Source organism: Poeciliopsis prolifica, unplaced genomic scaffold (assembly GCF_027474105.1).
Source record: "Poeciliopsis prolifica strain line A6 unplaced genomic scaffold, Auburn_PproV2 SCAFFOLD011, whole genome shotgun sequence".
Taxonomy (NCBI): Eukaryota; Metazoa; Chordata; class Actinopteri; order Cyprinodontiformes; family Poeciliidae; genus Poeciliopsis; species Poeciliopsis prolifica.
Genome location: NW_026562386.1, coordinates 382,184 through 395,612, shown reverse-complemented (window position 1 = coordinate 395,612; position 13,429 = coordinate 382,184). Strand labels below are relative to the sequence as shown.

At 37.6% G+C, this 13,429-nt stretch overlaps 1 protein-coding gene across 2 annotated transcripts; it reads left to right on the top strand.

Moving 5' to 3' along the window:
* The first annotated feature begins 1,984 nt into the window (after positions 1-1,984).
* calca (calcitonin/calcitonin-related polypeptide, alpha) lies at positions 1,985-6,339 on the top strand. Of its 2 annotated transcripts, XM_055037013.1 has the most exons (5): positions 1,985-2,047; positions 2,410-2,498; positions 2,762-2,887; positions 3,981-4,156; positions 4,551-6,339. In XM_055037013.1, the coding sequence occupies exons 2-5, from the start codon at positions 2,416-2,418 to the stop codon at positions 4,556-4,558; spliced, it is 393 nt and encodes a 130-aa protein (XP_054892988.1). In that variant the 5' UTR covers positions 1,985-2,047; positions 2,410-2,415; the 3' UTR covers positions 4,559-6,339. The 2 variants fall into 2 exon arrangements, with proteins under 2 accessions (XP_054892988.1, XP_054892989.1); XM_055037014.1 differs by lacking the exons at positions 3,981-4,156; positions 4,551-6,339 and adding an exon at positions 3,429-3,973.
* Positions 6,340-13,429: the final 7,090 nt, after the last annotated feature.

Genomic DNA, 13,429 nt, shown 5'->3' with positions numbered 1-13,429 from the left:
AGAGTGTTCTGGACCTCAGTTGATGTTGTGAACGGGTTCTTCTTCACCAAAGAAAGTATGCGGCGATCATCCACCACTGTTGTCTTCTGTGGACGCCCAGGCCTTTTTGAGTTCCCAAGCTCACCAGTCAATTCCTTTTTCCTCAGAATGTACCACTGTTGATTTTGCTACTCCAAGCATATCTGCTATCTCTCTGATGGATTTTTTCTTTTTTTCAGTCTCAGGATGTTCTGCTTCACCTCAATTGAGAGCTCCTTTGACCGCATGTTGTCTGGTCACAGCAACAGCTTCCAAATGCAAAACCACACACCTGGAAACAACCCCAGACCTTTTAACTACTTACTTGATTACAGGTTAACGAGGGAAAGGCCTTTTGAGTTACTTGCAGCCTTTGGAGTCCATTGTCCAATTACTTTTGGTCCCTTGAAAAAGAGGAGGCTCTGCATTACAGAGCTATGATTCCTAAACCCTTTCTCCATTTGGATGTGGAAACTCTCATATTGCAGCTGGGAGTGTGCACTTTCAGCCCATACTATATATAAATTGTATTTCTGAACATATTTTTGTCAACAGCTAAAATGACAAAACCTGTGTCACTGTCCAAATATTTCTGGCCCTAACTGTATTTCTAATAGGCTTCTCATGAACCGTCATTTGGCATTTATATGACGTTTGTAGCCACGATGGGATGTCACATTTCTGACAGTAGGATGAGGATTTGGACGGGGTCAACAGTCAGAGAAAAGAATAAGCAAACTACTGTGGCTTTTGCAAAGGAGTTAGCAGGTAAACAGAGGAAGAGACAGACAAGGCTGAGGATATCTGCTAGTTTCTCTTAATCTAATATAATCAGGATTTGGTTTACATCTCACAACACACTGCTGGTAGACTTTCTCTCATCCTAGTCTTCAGATTTGTGATATTTTGGAAATCCAATGGAGAATTTTTCTCAGCATGGATATTGACCTTGTAGGAAAACTGCATTGTAATTCCTGCACCACTTCATGTATTACTTTCCCAATGTTTCAATTTCTACTTTTGTGATGTGTTTTTTGTATTCTGTAGTGCTGTCTTTTCCTTTCTAGATTACAATGACAGGGTATGCCAATAAATCACAGTAAAAACATTCATTTGAATCTTGTCAAGTCTCTTTCCACTGACCTCCCACAATTACAATCTAGAAAATCAAAACCCTACCCATACAGTATAAAACAAAACATCCCTCCATAGTTCACTGTTATATTGACAACATCACTAATCAATTTGACTGTCTTATCCGAACTCAGTGAAACAAGGAATTGTCATTCTCAGACTCTGACATGTTCATTGACTCAGGTATTTGCTTTCTAAGTATGTTGAGGAAGAGACTGGAGTTTGCAGGTAATCCATTGTGTTTTGCTGTTTTTACAAATTGTTTTGAGAAATTGAATTACTATTTTGCAGATATTGAAAATTATATGAGAAATGGACCAAAGTCACTGGGGGAAAACCGTAGATCATGGTAAATACATAAATAATTAAATCTAACCAGCATTATGAAATCATCCAGAATTTCACCTCAGACTCAAACAAACTTACACATTTGCTTCCAACTTCCTCATCTCCCTGCTTAGTTCCAGTTGTGCACTGATATCTACTAAAAGAGCTTGGCTTTCATGACTGAAACTTCTGAAACTGGATTTCAGATTACCAGTACAACGGCATTTATGAGTTTATAAACTAGGTGTTTATTTTCACAGGCATACACATTATTATTTTCCATCCCCTCTTATTCAAAACACTGACACACCTTTGTGATTTGAGACCATGCAGCAAATTGTATTTGCATACCAGTTCTCATTTGCCTGCAATAAATTACACAGGATCTCTGATTGGTTCAAAGCTTTGGGGCAAAGCATTGGATTGTCCAATGAGGCATAGTCAAGTGATTACTCAGATATTACGGAAATCCATGTGGGACATATATAAAACCCTGCACTGTGGGAAAGCACAGCAGATTCACAAGTCAGCTCATCGGTTAAGACTTCAGACGATCTATAATCACAAGGTCAGTAAGAAGATAAGATTGTTTACCTTTTGTAACTGTTTCTATCATTTGTCGTTTTTACAGTGTGCAATTTTAAATGTGATGCAGCATATTTTGAGGAACTTGAACTTTCACTGTACGGCAAAACAAAAGGAGGGAATACAAAAACAGAGCAACCTAGAAATCCAGACAGAATGGAGAATCAGATTAGGACAAAATATTAAAATATGAAGAAGCACATTTGAAACTGAAAAAAATTATTAATTTTTTTCTTTCTCCAACCAAGCTCCTATATGTATATTTTAAATGTCTGTGCATTGGAACAAAGTAGAGTTAACGTCTTCTTTGCGTGCACCAACAAAACTGATTGTTTCTCTTTCCAGGGAATCATGAGCATGCTTAAACTCAGGACACTCCTCCTTGGTTATGCCCTTTTTTTCTGCCAGATGTCCTCGGAGGCGGCACCATCCAGGTGAGAACTGGAGCATGCTTTCTGCAACAGTTAGACATTTTCAATTAAGTAACTCTGTCAAAAGAAAGTTAACACACACTTTTGGCAATCACTGAAATGTCAAAACGCCTTCATGGAGACGTAATTGCTTATGTCTTTGAGAGTACAAGTATCACTTAAAGTGGATTATCTTCATTTGAACAAGTTCTTGATCTTTTTACCTAGTGTTTGTGTCAGAGGCAGAGAGATCAATGCACCAACTGAATGACTATTTTCTCAACTAGTAAGGAGTCCATGTCAGACGGGGTCACACTAATGAACAAGGATGCTGAAACGTTACTCAGAGCTATCAAAGAGTTCGTGCAGATAACCTCAGATGAACCATCCAAACAACCAGCTGACGAGGAGAGGTATGGCTTGAAAGTTGCAGCTCATCTTTAAATAGTCAATCCTTTCTGTTGATCTAATGAAACATAACATGGTTCTGTGTACAAGTCCAACAGTTTGAGCTTGGTGATCATTTTGAAGGTGTCCAGTGAGTTTCTGAAACGTGTGGGAGAAGTCAGATGGAATGGATTGGCATTCATTCATTCATTCATTCATTCATTCATTCATTCATTCATTCATTCATTCATTCATTCATTCATTCATCCAGTCAGTCACATCATTCGTTGCTGTCACATCAGTTTCACACAGGTTGTTTGCAGTTCAGCATGAGTTTAGAATAATAATGTTTGCATGATGTCAAACATCCCAAAACAGGCATGACAAACAAACCACAGCTTAAAAACTAAGCTGTTTCATTTTAGTTAGCATCATCCACCTTTTAGATTTGTCAGCATGCCTGTATAATATCATATCGAGTTATTTTGTAAACGCATGTAGCCAAAGGTCAATATCTGCATGTTACTGTCCTATAAGCCTTTGCATGTTTCTCTCCATCTCCAACAGCTGGAATAGACCCATGTCAAAGCGCTGCACCGGCTTGAGCACATGTGTGCTTGGCAGACTGTCCCAGGATATTCACAAACTGCAAACCTATCCTCGCACTGATGTGGGAGCAGGGACCCCCGGCAAGAGAAGAAGCCTTTCTGAGCTCTATGAAAACTACATCAGCACATACAATTGAAGTTCTGAGTTTTACACCAAATAATTATTTGAGTTTGCTTGTTTGTCTCTGTCCATGTGTTTGTGCCACCAACTTAAAATGATAAAAACTAATTCAAAACTGTTGCAAATATATTCAAGACAATAAAAAAAAGTTAACAGCTATTATTGTGCCCAGTAGTTATTTTTTTCCTCTGTTGCAATTTGTTCATTCTTGATGAATTCAACATTCATCATCAAGCTGCTTTTAGTCCTAACAATGTTGCTGGACATCAAGTTGTATGAAGAATGAAAGGAAACAAGAAAACATGTCATTGCTTGCATTCATTTAATCCCTTCATAAATATCCTAACTTTTTTATCTTTATCCCCCACCCTTTTTTTTTTTTTTTACAAGCAATTCGACAGCACAAAAACGGGCATGCAACACGGCCACCTGCGTGACGCACCGCTTGGCTGACTTTTTGAGTCGCTCAGGTGGACTTGGACACAGCAACTTTGTTCCCACAAATGTTGGCGCACAAGCATTTGGCAGAAGAAAGCGGCATGGCCTGATGCAAGACCAGATACACGGTATGTTAGTAATATATTTTTCCTAAAAGAGATAATCATGCAGTGAAAAGAATAGGAAATTTCTCTTCTTGACGTTATGCGTGAGTTTGGATTTATTTATTTTCTGGTTGCTATTCTTTTTTGGACTTCTATGACATCGTCCTTTTGTCTTTTCCAGTTTGAAGAGTGGCAAGCTAAATACTATTAAAATAAATATTTATTGTTGCTTCTTTTAAATCAGATATGTTTATAAACATTTGGCCCTAACCATCTAAAATGAACCTAAAAAAATGACAAAAATCGACAACAATATCCTGACTTTTCTTTACTTTTACAACTCACTTTATGGGTGCTTTTTCCTCAAACTTTTTCCATCAAAAATCAAAAATTTTCTTCTTTTTTTCCCTCTCTTTAGCTCAATAAATCAGACTTATCTTCAGAGACAAAACTCCGTCATCGTCTCGTCACGGTAGAAGGACCTTAAGAAGAAGCAGCAGTTCATTCCAGAAACTATCCTTCACAAACATGGAAATGTGTCTTTCTTTTAACTAAATGCTCTGTTGTTAGTGATTAGAAAACAAAGCTGCTCAGTGACAAGAACTGACTCATTTTCTCTGCCTTGACCTCTGGCTCATCTGCATTTCTGACCCCTTGCTGCCATATTACAGTGTGTTGAAATGGAAATACTAAACTTTGCATCTGACACAAATGTTGACAAATGTTCTGTGGCTGTTTCTCTTGCATTTCACTGTGGATGAGATAAATGATCTGTGAAAGATAAATGTTGGAATAACTGTAGCTGGGGAGTAGGAATAAATAGTGTTTTAGCTACTGTGTGACCTGTATTGTATGAATTTTAGATCTGATTTAACAATTTATGCCAATTCATATTGTAAAGGTACAAACAGAGAATGAAACAAAGAACATCGACAGTTAATATATGTTATGTGCAAACTTGTAATGCAAACCTTGGACTGTAGATTGTAGGGAAATGAACATGTCTCTCATTTTGCTTTCTAGTGGTTACAGTAAGTTACTACTTTCATATTAAATTCCACTGTGATGACTGCTATGAGTACTAACAATAGTAAGAAAGTCATGTGGAAAAGAGACAATGCAAAAATCAAAGTTTGACCTCAACATGAAGCCTGAACAATCAAATTCCGCTTCACTCAACTTCAAGCAGATCAGCAAATTTCACACAACCCCCATTAACCGAACAACTTGTGGGAACATATTTTTTTCCACAAGTTAATCACTCATTGACAAAGACAAAGGTCTACATTGTGACAAGAGACATTTCTGATTTTTAGCAGACAATAGCCACCTCTAGCTATATCTGTATACACACTTAAAAGTGGATATCTCGATCAGGCTAAAATCAGGTTTATCACACACAATGACCTTTATCCTTCAAACCTTTCAAACTGACAAACTAAATAAATACTCAATAATGATAAATCACAGCTGGAATCATGTGGCTTGTTAAGACAACAGTATAAAGTTCAGTTCTTTCAGTGGCTTTAATTAATCTATACTTAAACCCTTTTTATTTCAATTTTTTTTAGGATTGTGAACTCAACCAATCCAAATTTTACCCAATCAATAAAATATTTATCCTCCAAATGCTATATATTGTTGCACTGACATACAGTTCAGAATTTAATATGTGAGACTAAAGATAGAGACGATCACTTATAATGTAACGGACGCAACAATCATTCATTATGCACAATGTACTATTTTACTGAAAGTAAAGAAAAATGCCTTTTGAAATTTCTTCATAATGAAACTTATTGTTGAAACAATTTAATTCAATCTTAAAGCTGTTAGCAAAACTTATTATGTTATCTTAGAGATGAATATTTGCCACTTAGTTCAAAAAAGCAAAGTAAAGTAGGTCATAGTTAATTATAATTAAAGGTAAAATAGCTTGTCCAGAGCACAAGCTATTTGTCATGGTGCTGTAAACAGCGTGATAAGCGTTGTAACCACAGCTGCACTGGTGCACACTTATAGAAACACTTTCACACCACTGGCACCAAACAAGACTGGTGAAGTGTCTTGCACAAGGAAACATATCTGAGTTCAACAGAATAGGGATTTGTATTAACAACCCAGTCGTCACAGGACAAACTCCTACCTCTTGAGTCACTGATACCTTCAGAGGAATTAACATTCAGTGTTGTATATTAACAGCCTGAAAGTAGTATATGACCTCTCACTGTTTTATTTCAGTTGTTGCTGTGACTTAGCATTACATTTTCATGTTTCAGATCATTAAACAAATTCAAAGATAAATATGAAATGTGTGGGGGTTTTGCTGGAACTAAGTAAAATTCATTGGTCCATCATTTATAGCAAGTCATCTTATTCCTGAAACTGCCAGTCTGTCCCAGTCTATCACAGTACCACCACTATGGTGGTGCTAACATTTTCTCCTGAAATGTTAGTTTTATATCAGAAGTAAAGAGACAGATCTCTTCTTTCTCATCTATCCACAGTGCATTTCCACAAATATTCAGATGTTTTTTTTGGCAAATCTGAGTTGGGACTTTGTGTTCTTTTTGGTCGGCAGTGGTTTTGGCTTTCGAACCATCCTATGGAGGCCATTTTAGCCTCATTGTTGAATCGTGTACTGTCTTACATGTCTTTGGGGGTTCTTTTGTGACCTCCTGGGAGAGTTGAAGATGTACTTTCGGAGTCATTTTGATAGGTCAGCTGCGCCTGGGAACGTTCACGATTGTGCTATTTTTTCTCCATTTAAATATAATAGCTGCAAATATGGTTTGCTTGAATCACATAGCTTTAGAAATAGCTTTGTAATCCAAACTGATTGAAGGCAATTAGTATTTCTCATCTGTTCTTTGATTTTTTTATATCTAAGAAACAAATGCTGCTTTTAGATCTTTCACACTTGTGTTGGCCGACAGGTTCTCTTTATGACATTATGGCAAAAAGCATCTAGATTTCAGCAGAAAGGTTGATTTTCATAACTTTTGTAATTCTAAAGGTTCAACCTCTATGATCTCAAAAGTGAGATTGTAAATTATATGGGCAATGGCTTGTAGATTTCTATGCGACTGGACTGGTTGGCTGACTTTTAACATTTTTAGTGGCAAAGAAAAAACATGCAACATAATTTGCAAGTCAAATAGTCTAAAATATGCATTTCTGGATTATTTAAATTAATTGAGCTTTGGCAAGTTGGACAACAGAAAGGTTACTCTGATGTCAATATTCAGACTGGCCAGAGGACAACCAGAGCTCAATATACTCTTTAATTTTTGCAAATTAAAAAGTGCCTCAGTCACAGTTGTGACTCTTTCACAGTCACAATTGTGACTGCAAAAATTACAACTGTTGATTGGTGGCTGTATATTGCGACTGAATACATGGAGGAAAGCACAATATGAAATATCTGTTCAAAGCTAAAGCCGAGATGAACAAAAAGAAAATATTTATAAAGAAAGGAGTATAAAACAGCCCCTCATTTAATCTACTTTTATTATTATTACAAAGACCTATTATTTTGTAGATGTTGCAGGTAACACTTTTTACATTTGCTGTTTCCTTGTTTGGTTTTCGTCTTTCACAGTTATCAATTTGTAACAACATAGTCTGGAACGTTCCTTCATCCCCATGAGCTGGTGATGACAGATCTGACAGCCCTCCTCATGGTTGTCTCTATTTCTCCCGGGTCCATGTGTAACAGACCTCAACCTTCAAGGTTGCAAGTTCTGCTTAATTGATATGTTTGATCCAATAGTCAGTTTTTGGAGACCATCTCTTGGCACGTCTTGTTTGTTCCCCCTGTTGACACATGCAGCATCTGGCAAGTACCGACTTTTTTAGCCGCAAAATGTCTCCTATTTTTCCAGCCAAAACGGAGACTTGAGAGGTATGGCGAGTCTTTTTACTAATCAAATAACAACAAAAGCTTGAAAAATGTTGTCTTGAAGATTTTGTGAGAATGTAATAACAAACCTTAAATGGGCAGTGTTATGTATTTTCCAGACACATAATCCCATTCCATAGCACAATCAAATAATTATGGTAGTGGCAGTCATAAAAAAATAAAAATGACTTAGAAAAAAATTGACTTTGTAATTTGATTACTTGAATTTGGGCCTCTGTCTGTTTCTCTGTTTCTCTGCCAGCGAAGCACTGAGAAATAGCTTGTATAATGAGCTGAACAGATGCGCAGTTCCACGAGATGTTTTCTGATTGTTGCTGGCTAGTCTGAAGGAGCCGTTGGGAGGAGTGGCAGTGAGGCAGAAGCTTAAAAGCTGCAGCTCAGATGGGGAGCTACGCCTCCAAGGCAGCATTCAGACCACCCAGGTGTTTTCCACAGATGAGTGGTTACCTTAGGAGACTAAATGATTTCTCAAAGAATTAAAGCAACACTCCAGGTATGTTTTTGATGAGGGAATAATATTGCAATATGATGCAAAGCTCAAACAAGTTGATTTAGCAAAATACTGCCCCTTTAACAATTTGAAACATCAAGAGACAAGTCTTTTTAAGATTCACTCTTCTCCCTCCCTGAGTGACGACAGACAGTATATATTTCTGATTAAAAGGAACAGAATGGAGTTATTTTTGAATGCAAGTATCCATGTGCAATTACCCCAAACACAGTCAGTGAAGGAGATGAGAGGTGGCAGAGTTGTTCATCGATCTCAGTGGAGTTCTTTGACGTCCTCAAGAGGTTGTCAGATTTCTGGAATGTCTGGAGACAAGCATCTGTCACTTTTGTCTCGTCACCATCTGGGTGCCAGACTAGAAATAGCAAGAGAGCAAATCAATTTTTTGAATCTTATTTTGTTAAGAAAGGCCAAAAACGTTGTTTGGCAGATTTTAAGTTTTAAAAAAAGAAAAAAATGATGTAAGATAAGGCATTTTGAATTAATTTACTGTAATTTTGGAATAGTCTGGAACGTTCCTTCCAGAACGTTCCAGGCTGGAAAGTTCTGGAAGGAACGTTCCAGCAGCTGTCTCTGCTGTCTTGCTGTTCCAAGACAGCAGAAAAGGACACGAAGGATTCTGTCTATTATGGCTAATGATTAAACAGAGTTTTGCTAATCTGAAAACTGATTAATAACTTATGCAGCTATCTCAGGACCCTTTTTTTTTTTTTACATAGAAATAGAAGTCACACAGGTGATATTTTTTTTATGCTGCATTCACATACACTATCTCACCCAAAGTATTCACCAACCAGTCCAAATTATTGAATCCAGCTGTCCAATCACCACCGCTGCCACAGATGTATAAAATCCAGCCTTCTGCAAGTATTTGCAAAAGGATGTGTTTCTCTGGACCTTTGTGACTTTAAAAATTGTAAAGTGATAGACTTATGCTTCAATAGGCTGCTGTCCTTTTGTGAAAACTGAAAGAAATTCTACAATCAACGATTAGTAATATAAAAAAACGGAGAGTGTCAGGCCGCATAAAATTACAGAGTGAAGTCAAAATGCTAAAGTGCGTGACGTGGACAGGTTGGCAGCTTTCCATGTAAAAACCCACGTGTGGAGGCAGGCGGCATCAATGCAGGAGTCAAAGGAGAGGCTTCGGAGGCGTAGGGACACTGGGGGGCTTAGGAGTATCAGTAGCGAAATCAAGTGCCCTGGAACAGGTTATGGATGTGTCAGCAATGGGCTTTTCCTACTCTGGTCAAAACCAGAGGGTGACAGCATGTCACAATGAGCTGGATCCCTCCTGAAAATCTGTCTGGATCTGAGAAGCAGACTAGGGGCGCGTCAGCACAGGACTTTTCTCATCCTCATGGAAAGAGTGTGGGAACTTACTGCGTGGTACCCAGTCTACTCCAGTCTAATAGTCTAAGTGAACACAGGAACCAGGGATGAAAGAAATCTGAGGACAACAGACAACCAGGCCACAAGTGAACAGAAAACAGACTTAAATACCTTTGGGATCAGTTGAAAACAGGTGAGTGCAGTTAAACAGTTATCGATCATGACAACATTTTGATCAACATTGCGTAAGCAATTGAAATGACACGTTGATTTGAAGATTGAGCAAGTAGTTTTGAGAGTCTCAATTTTGTTCTGAGAAATGCACCAAAGCAACTGAGAAAAACTAGAGAATTGGGTGCCCTTAAAGTTCATATGGGTGCAAAAGCAAGTGATTCAGTACTTTTGGAAAAATGATGCAGATGGATAAGAAAAAAAATGATGCAAGAATCTGGACTCCTCTGGGGTGTGCAGGAACAAAATGTGAACTAACCATGAAACCTCAACAAGGGAATTTTGTATTTGCCATTTAAAAAAAAAAATCTTTTTTTTAAAGATTACTTTCTAGTCTGTCAAAAAACCTTTTAAAGGTACAATTAGTAGCCTTCAAAAGTGAATGGAAATGCCAGGGGTTAGACAACTTCTCAATTTCTTCCAATTTGTTTGCTGTGCTGAGCAAAGGTGTTGGAAGTTATGGTTGTTGTCTTGTTTAACATAGCATCTGGTGATCGTTTCATAAAAGAAAATCCCAGCAGTGGTGATTGCTACCACATGTTACACTCATATTCACCAGTCCAAGAAATTTACTGGATTCTTTCTGGTTCCAGTGATCCCAACTCCCACTTTTAAAACTGGCTAAAGATTTCATACATGTCTTAGTCCAGTGATAAATAGGACCCAAAGGTCATTGCTAAAGTAGCTGGCTGTACACTGAGCAGTCCCACTTTGCTGTGTGCAAGTGTTTTGACTGAAAGGTCTGATTCTGCTGGAATCAGGGTCACCACACACAGACATATATCTAAATGAAGTAAAGTTGTGGTATTCATTTTGTTTAGCTTCTCTTGACCTTTAGTCAATTTACCTGGGATGCTGATTAAAAAAAAGGCTGCAAGTTAATCAGCAGTCAAAGCTCTACTTTTAAAATTAAGCATTTAATTTGGAAATGAAGATCACAATCTGGAAGAAGAGTTTGGAAGCAACGATTCCAAATAGCTTTAGGATTCAGCATAGAATTTCCACACCCAGGTGATTTTGGGATTTGTATTAGTGGCTGGTTTGATCTACTCATTTTTTTTCATCAAGTTCAAAATCAGTGCAAGCATCTATCAGAAAATTTCAGTGTCCTCCCTGATTCCACTGAAATGATTACATTTCATGGTGTGACAGCTGTCCCTGCTGTCACAGAATAAAAGTAATTATTTTCTGTTCTTCTTTAATATTACTTTATATATTTGTTTGAATAGTTTAGATTTTTATTTTTAAATTTGTCTTCATTAATTTGACCAATTTAGTTAACTATGTGTAGTGCACCCATTTAGTTAACTTTATTTGTCAGTTCTTTATAATTTTGTTAAATGCACTAAATTTCTTTTGTTTGAGTTTACCAGTTTCCCCTGGAGCTACAGATGATTTCCAGCTGATGCCCACTGGTGGTCAACTTCCCAGTGGGCCATTCCATCTGCTCACCAGGGGAGGGGGAAATTTGGTTTTTTAGTTTAGTTTCATTATTTCTTTAATGGTTTTTCTTTTGAAAGTTAGTTCAGTTCTAATATTTATTTAATTTAAAGATTTAGTAATGTTTCTTATTTGTTTGTGTTTTTTGTGTGTGTTTAATTATCCCTTTTGTGTTTACTAGTGGTTTGATCACCCACTATTTAAGTTCTCTTCATGTCTTGTTAGGGAGGTCAGTTTATTGTTTGAGTTCTTTGTGTTGCTACCTGAGTTGTAGTTTGTTATGTTGACCTCAGTTTTGGGCCCGATTTATCATTTTGAAATTATTTGTGGATTTTTTGTAATAAATTAAAATTTATTTTGAACTTTACTCAATACTCTCTGGCTGGTTTGTGGGAAAACCTCACATTTGGTGTCAGAAGTGGGATTTTTGCCAGCCAGAGAGTATAAAATTTTTTTTGGGTTTTTTTTTGTCCCCCATTACCAACCCTGACGACTGGAACATGCCGCGTGGTGGAAGGAGTAAACGAGACAATTTGGTGGAATTTGAAGGAACAGCAGGCCTTGATGAGGAGACTGATTGCACTGAAGGAGAAGCATCTGGAGGACCTGGTGGCACTGAAGGTGAAGCAGGAGAAGAACCAACATATGCAGATCTGATCAGCATTCTTCGTACCCACATGAGCCAGCAGGAAACACAAAATAGAATAATGAGAGAGGAAACAGCTCGTCAAGATGAATGGTTCAGGACTCTCCAGCACCAATTCAGTCTTTTGCAGTTAGAAGTGCAGGCTTGTACTTCTGCCACACCCAAACCTGCTAAGCTGGAAAACTCTGATTCGGAGGAACCAGAACCCTTTACAAGAACCTGCCATCAGGAGATCATAAAGCCATCTCTACTTCAGGTCAGTTCCGATCCTTTTTGGAGCCTAAACTGGAAAAGTTAACAGAAACTGATGACATTGAACATTTTTTAATGACTTTTGAGAGGATTGCAATTTCATGCAATTGGCCAGAGAAAGAATGGGTCTTTCGGCTGGTTCCTTTGATGTTATGTTCCAAAAGGACATCTTACCTGGCCACACAGGTCAAAAGATCCAATGCCTGCTGTAATGAGCATGGTATCACTGTGCTTGAATGACCCCCAAACTCACCTGACCTAAATCCCACAGAGAATCTATTGGACCCAATACTGGAGACAGACCAAAGGCTGCTATTAAAGCAACCTGGGTTTTCAGTGCCAGTGGCTTATTACCTCCTTGCCATGCCACACTGCTGCAATCATTTATGTAAAAGGAAAACTATGTAAGTACTATCCTTTAACGTACTTCAACCTACTTTTAGGGGGACATTCTTCAGTAAAAACAAAACAAAAAAAAAACCCTGGAAATCACATTTTTAATATATTCAAACTTGTTGAGAGCTTCTTGTTTTTGGCTGAATAAGTATGCTACTTATGGTTATCAGTCGATAGGGTAATCTTTATGGAAATTAAAGAAATTTACTGAAGAGATTGAAATAAGGAGAACAACTTGATTAAAACAAAAAGCATATATGGCAAACTCTCAGAAATAAAGGGAACAAAACCACTATAAATATAAAGCAATACCAACTGGTGGCTATATGTGTGGGGTCAGTATGAAGGCACATAGAGATAAATCTCTATTGCATGGATTAATCCAAGAGTTCTTGATGGCAGCAAGGGTGAATTTTTATTTTAAAATAATTACTCAAGAACTCCAGGGGTTTCGATTTACACCTATTTAATCATAAAGCTGCAGGAAGCAGCCAAGCATTTGAAGGAAAATAAATGTCTTGATTTGTTTGTTAGGGAAGACTTTCTGTAAAGGACAATAACTAAATGACA

Coding starts and splice junctions, on each gene's coding strand:
- calca (XM_055037013.1), top strand. CDS start 2,416: ATGAGCATGCTTAAACTCAGGACACTCCTCCTTGGTTATGCCCTTTTT. Junction 2,499..2,761: donor TCGGAGGCGGCACCATCCAG/GTGAGAACTGGA, acceptor TTTCTCAACTAG/TAAGGAGTCCATGTCAGACG. Junction 2,888..3,980: donor CAACCAGCTGACGAGGAGAG/GTATGGCTTGAA, acceptor TTTTTTTACAAG/CAATTCGACAGCACAAAAAC.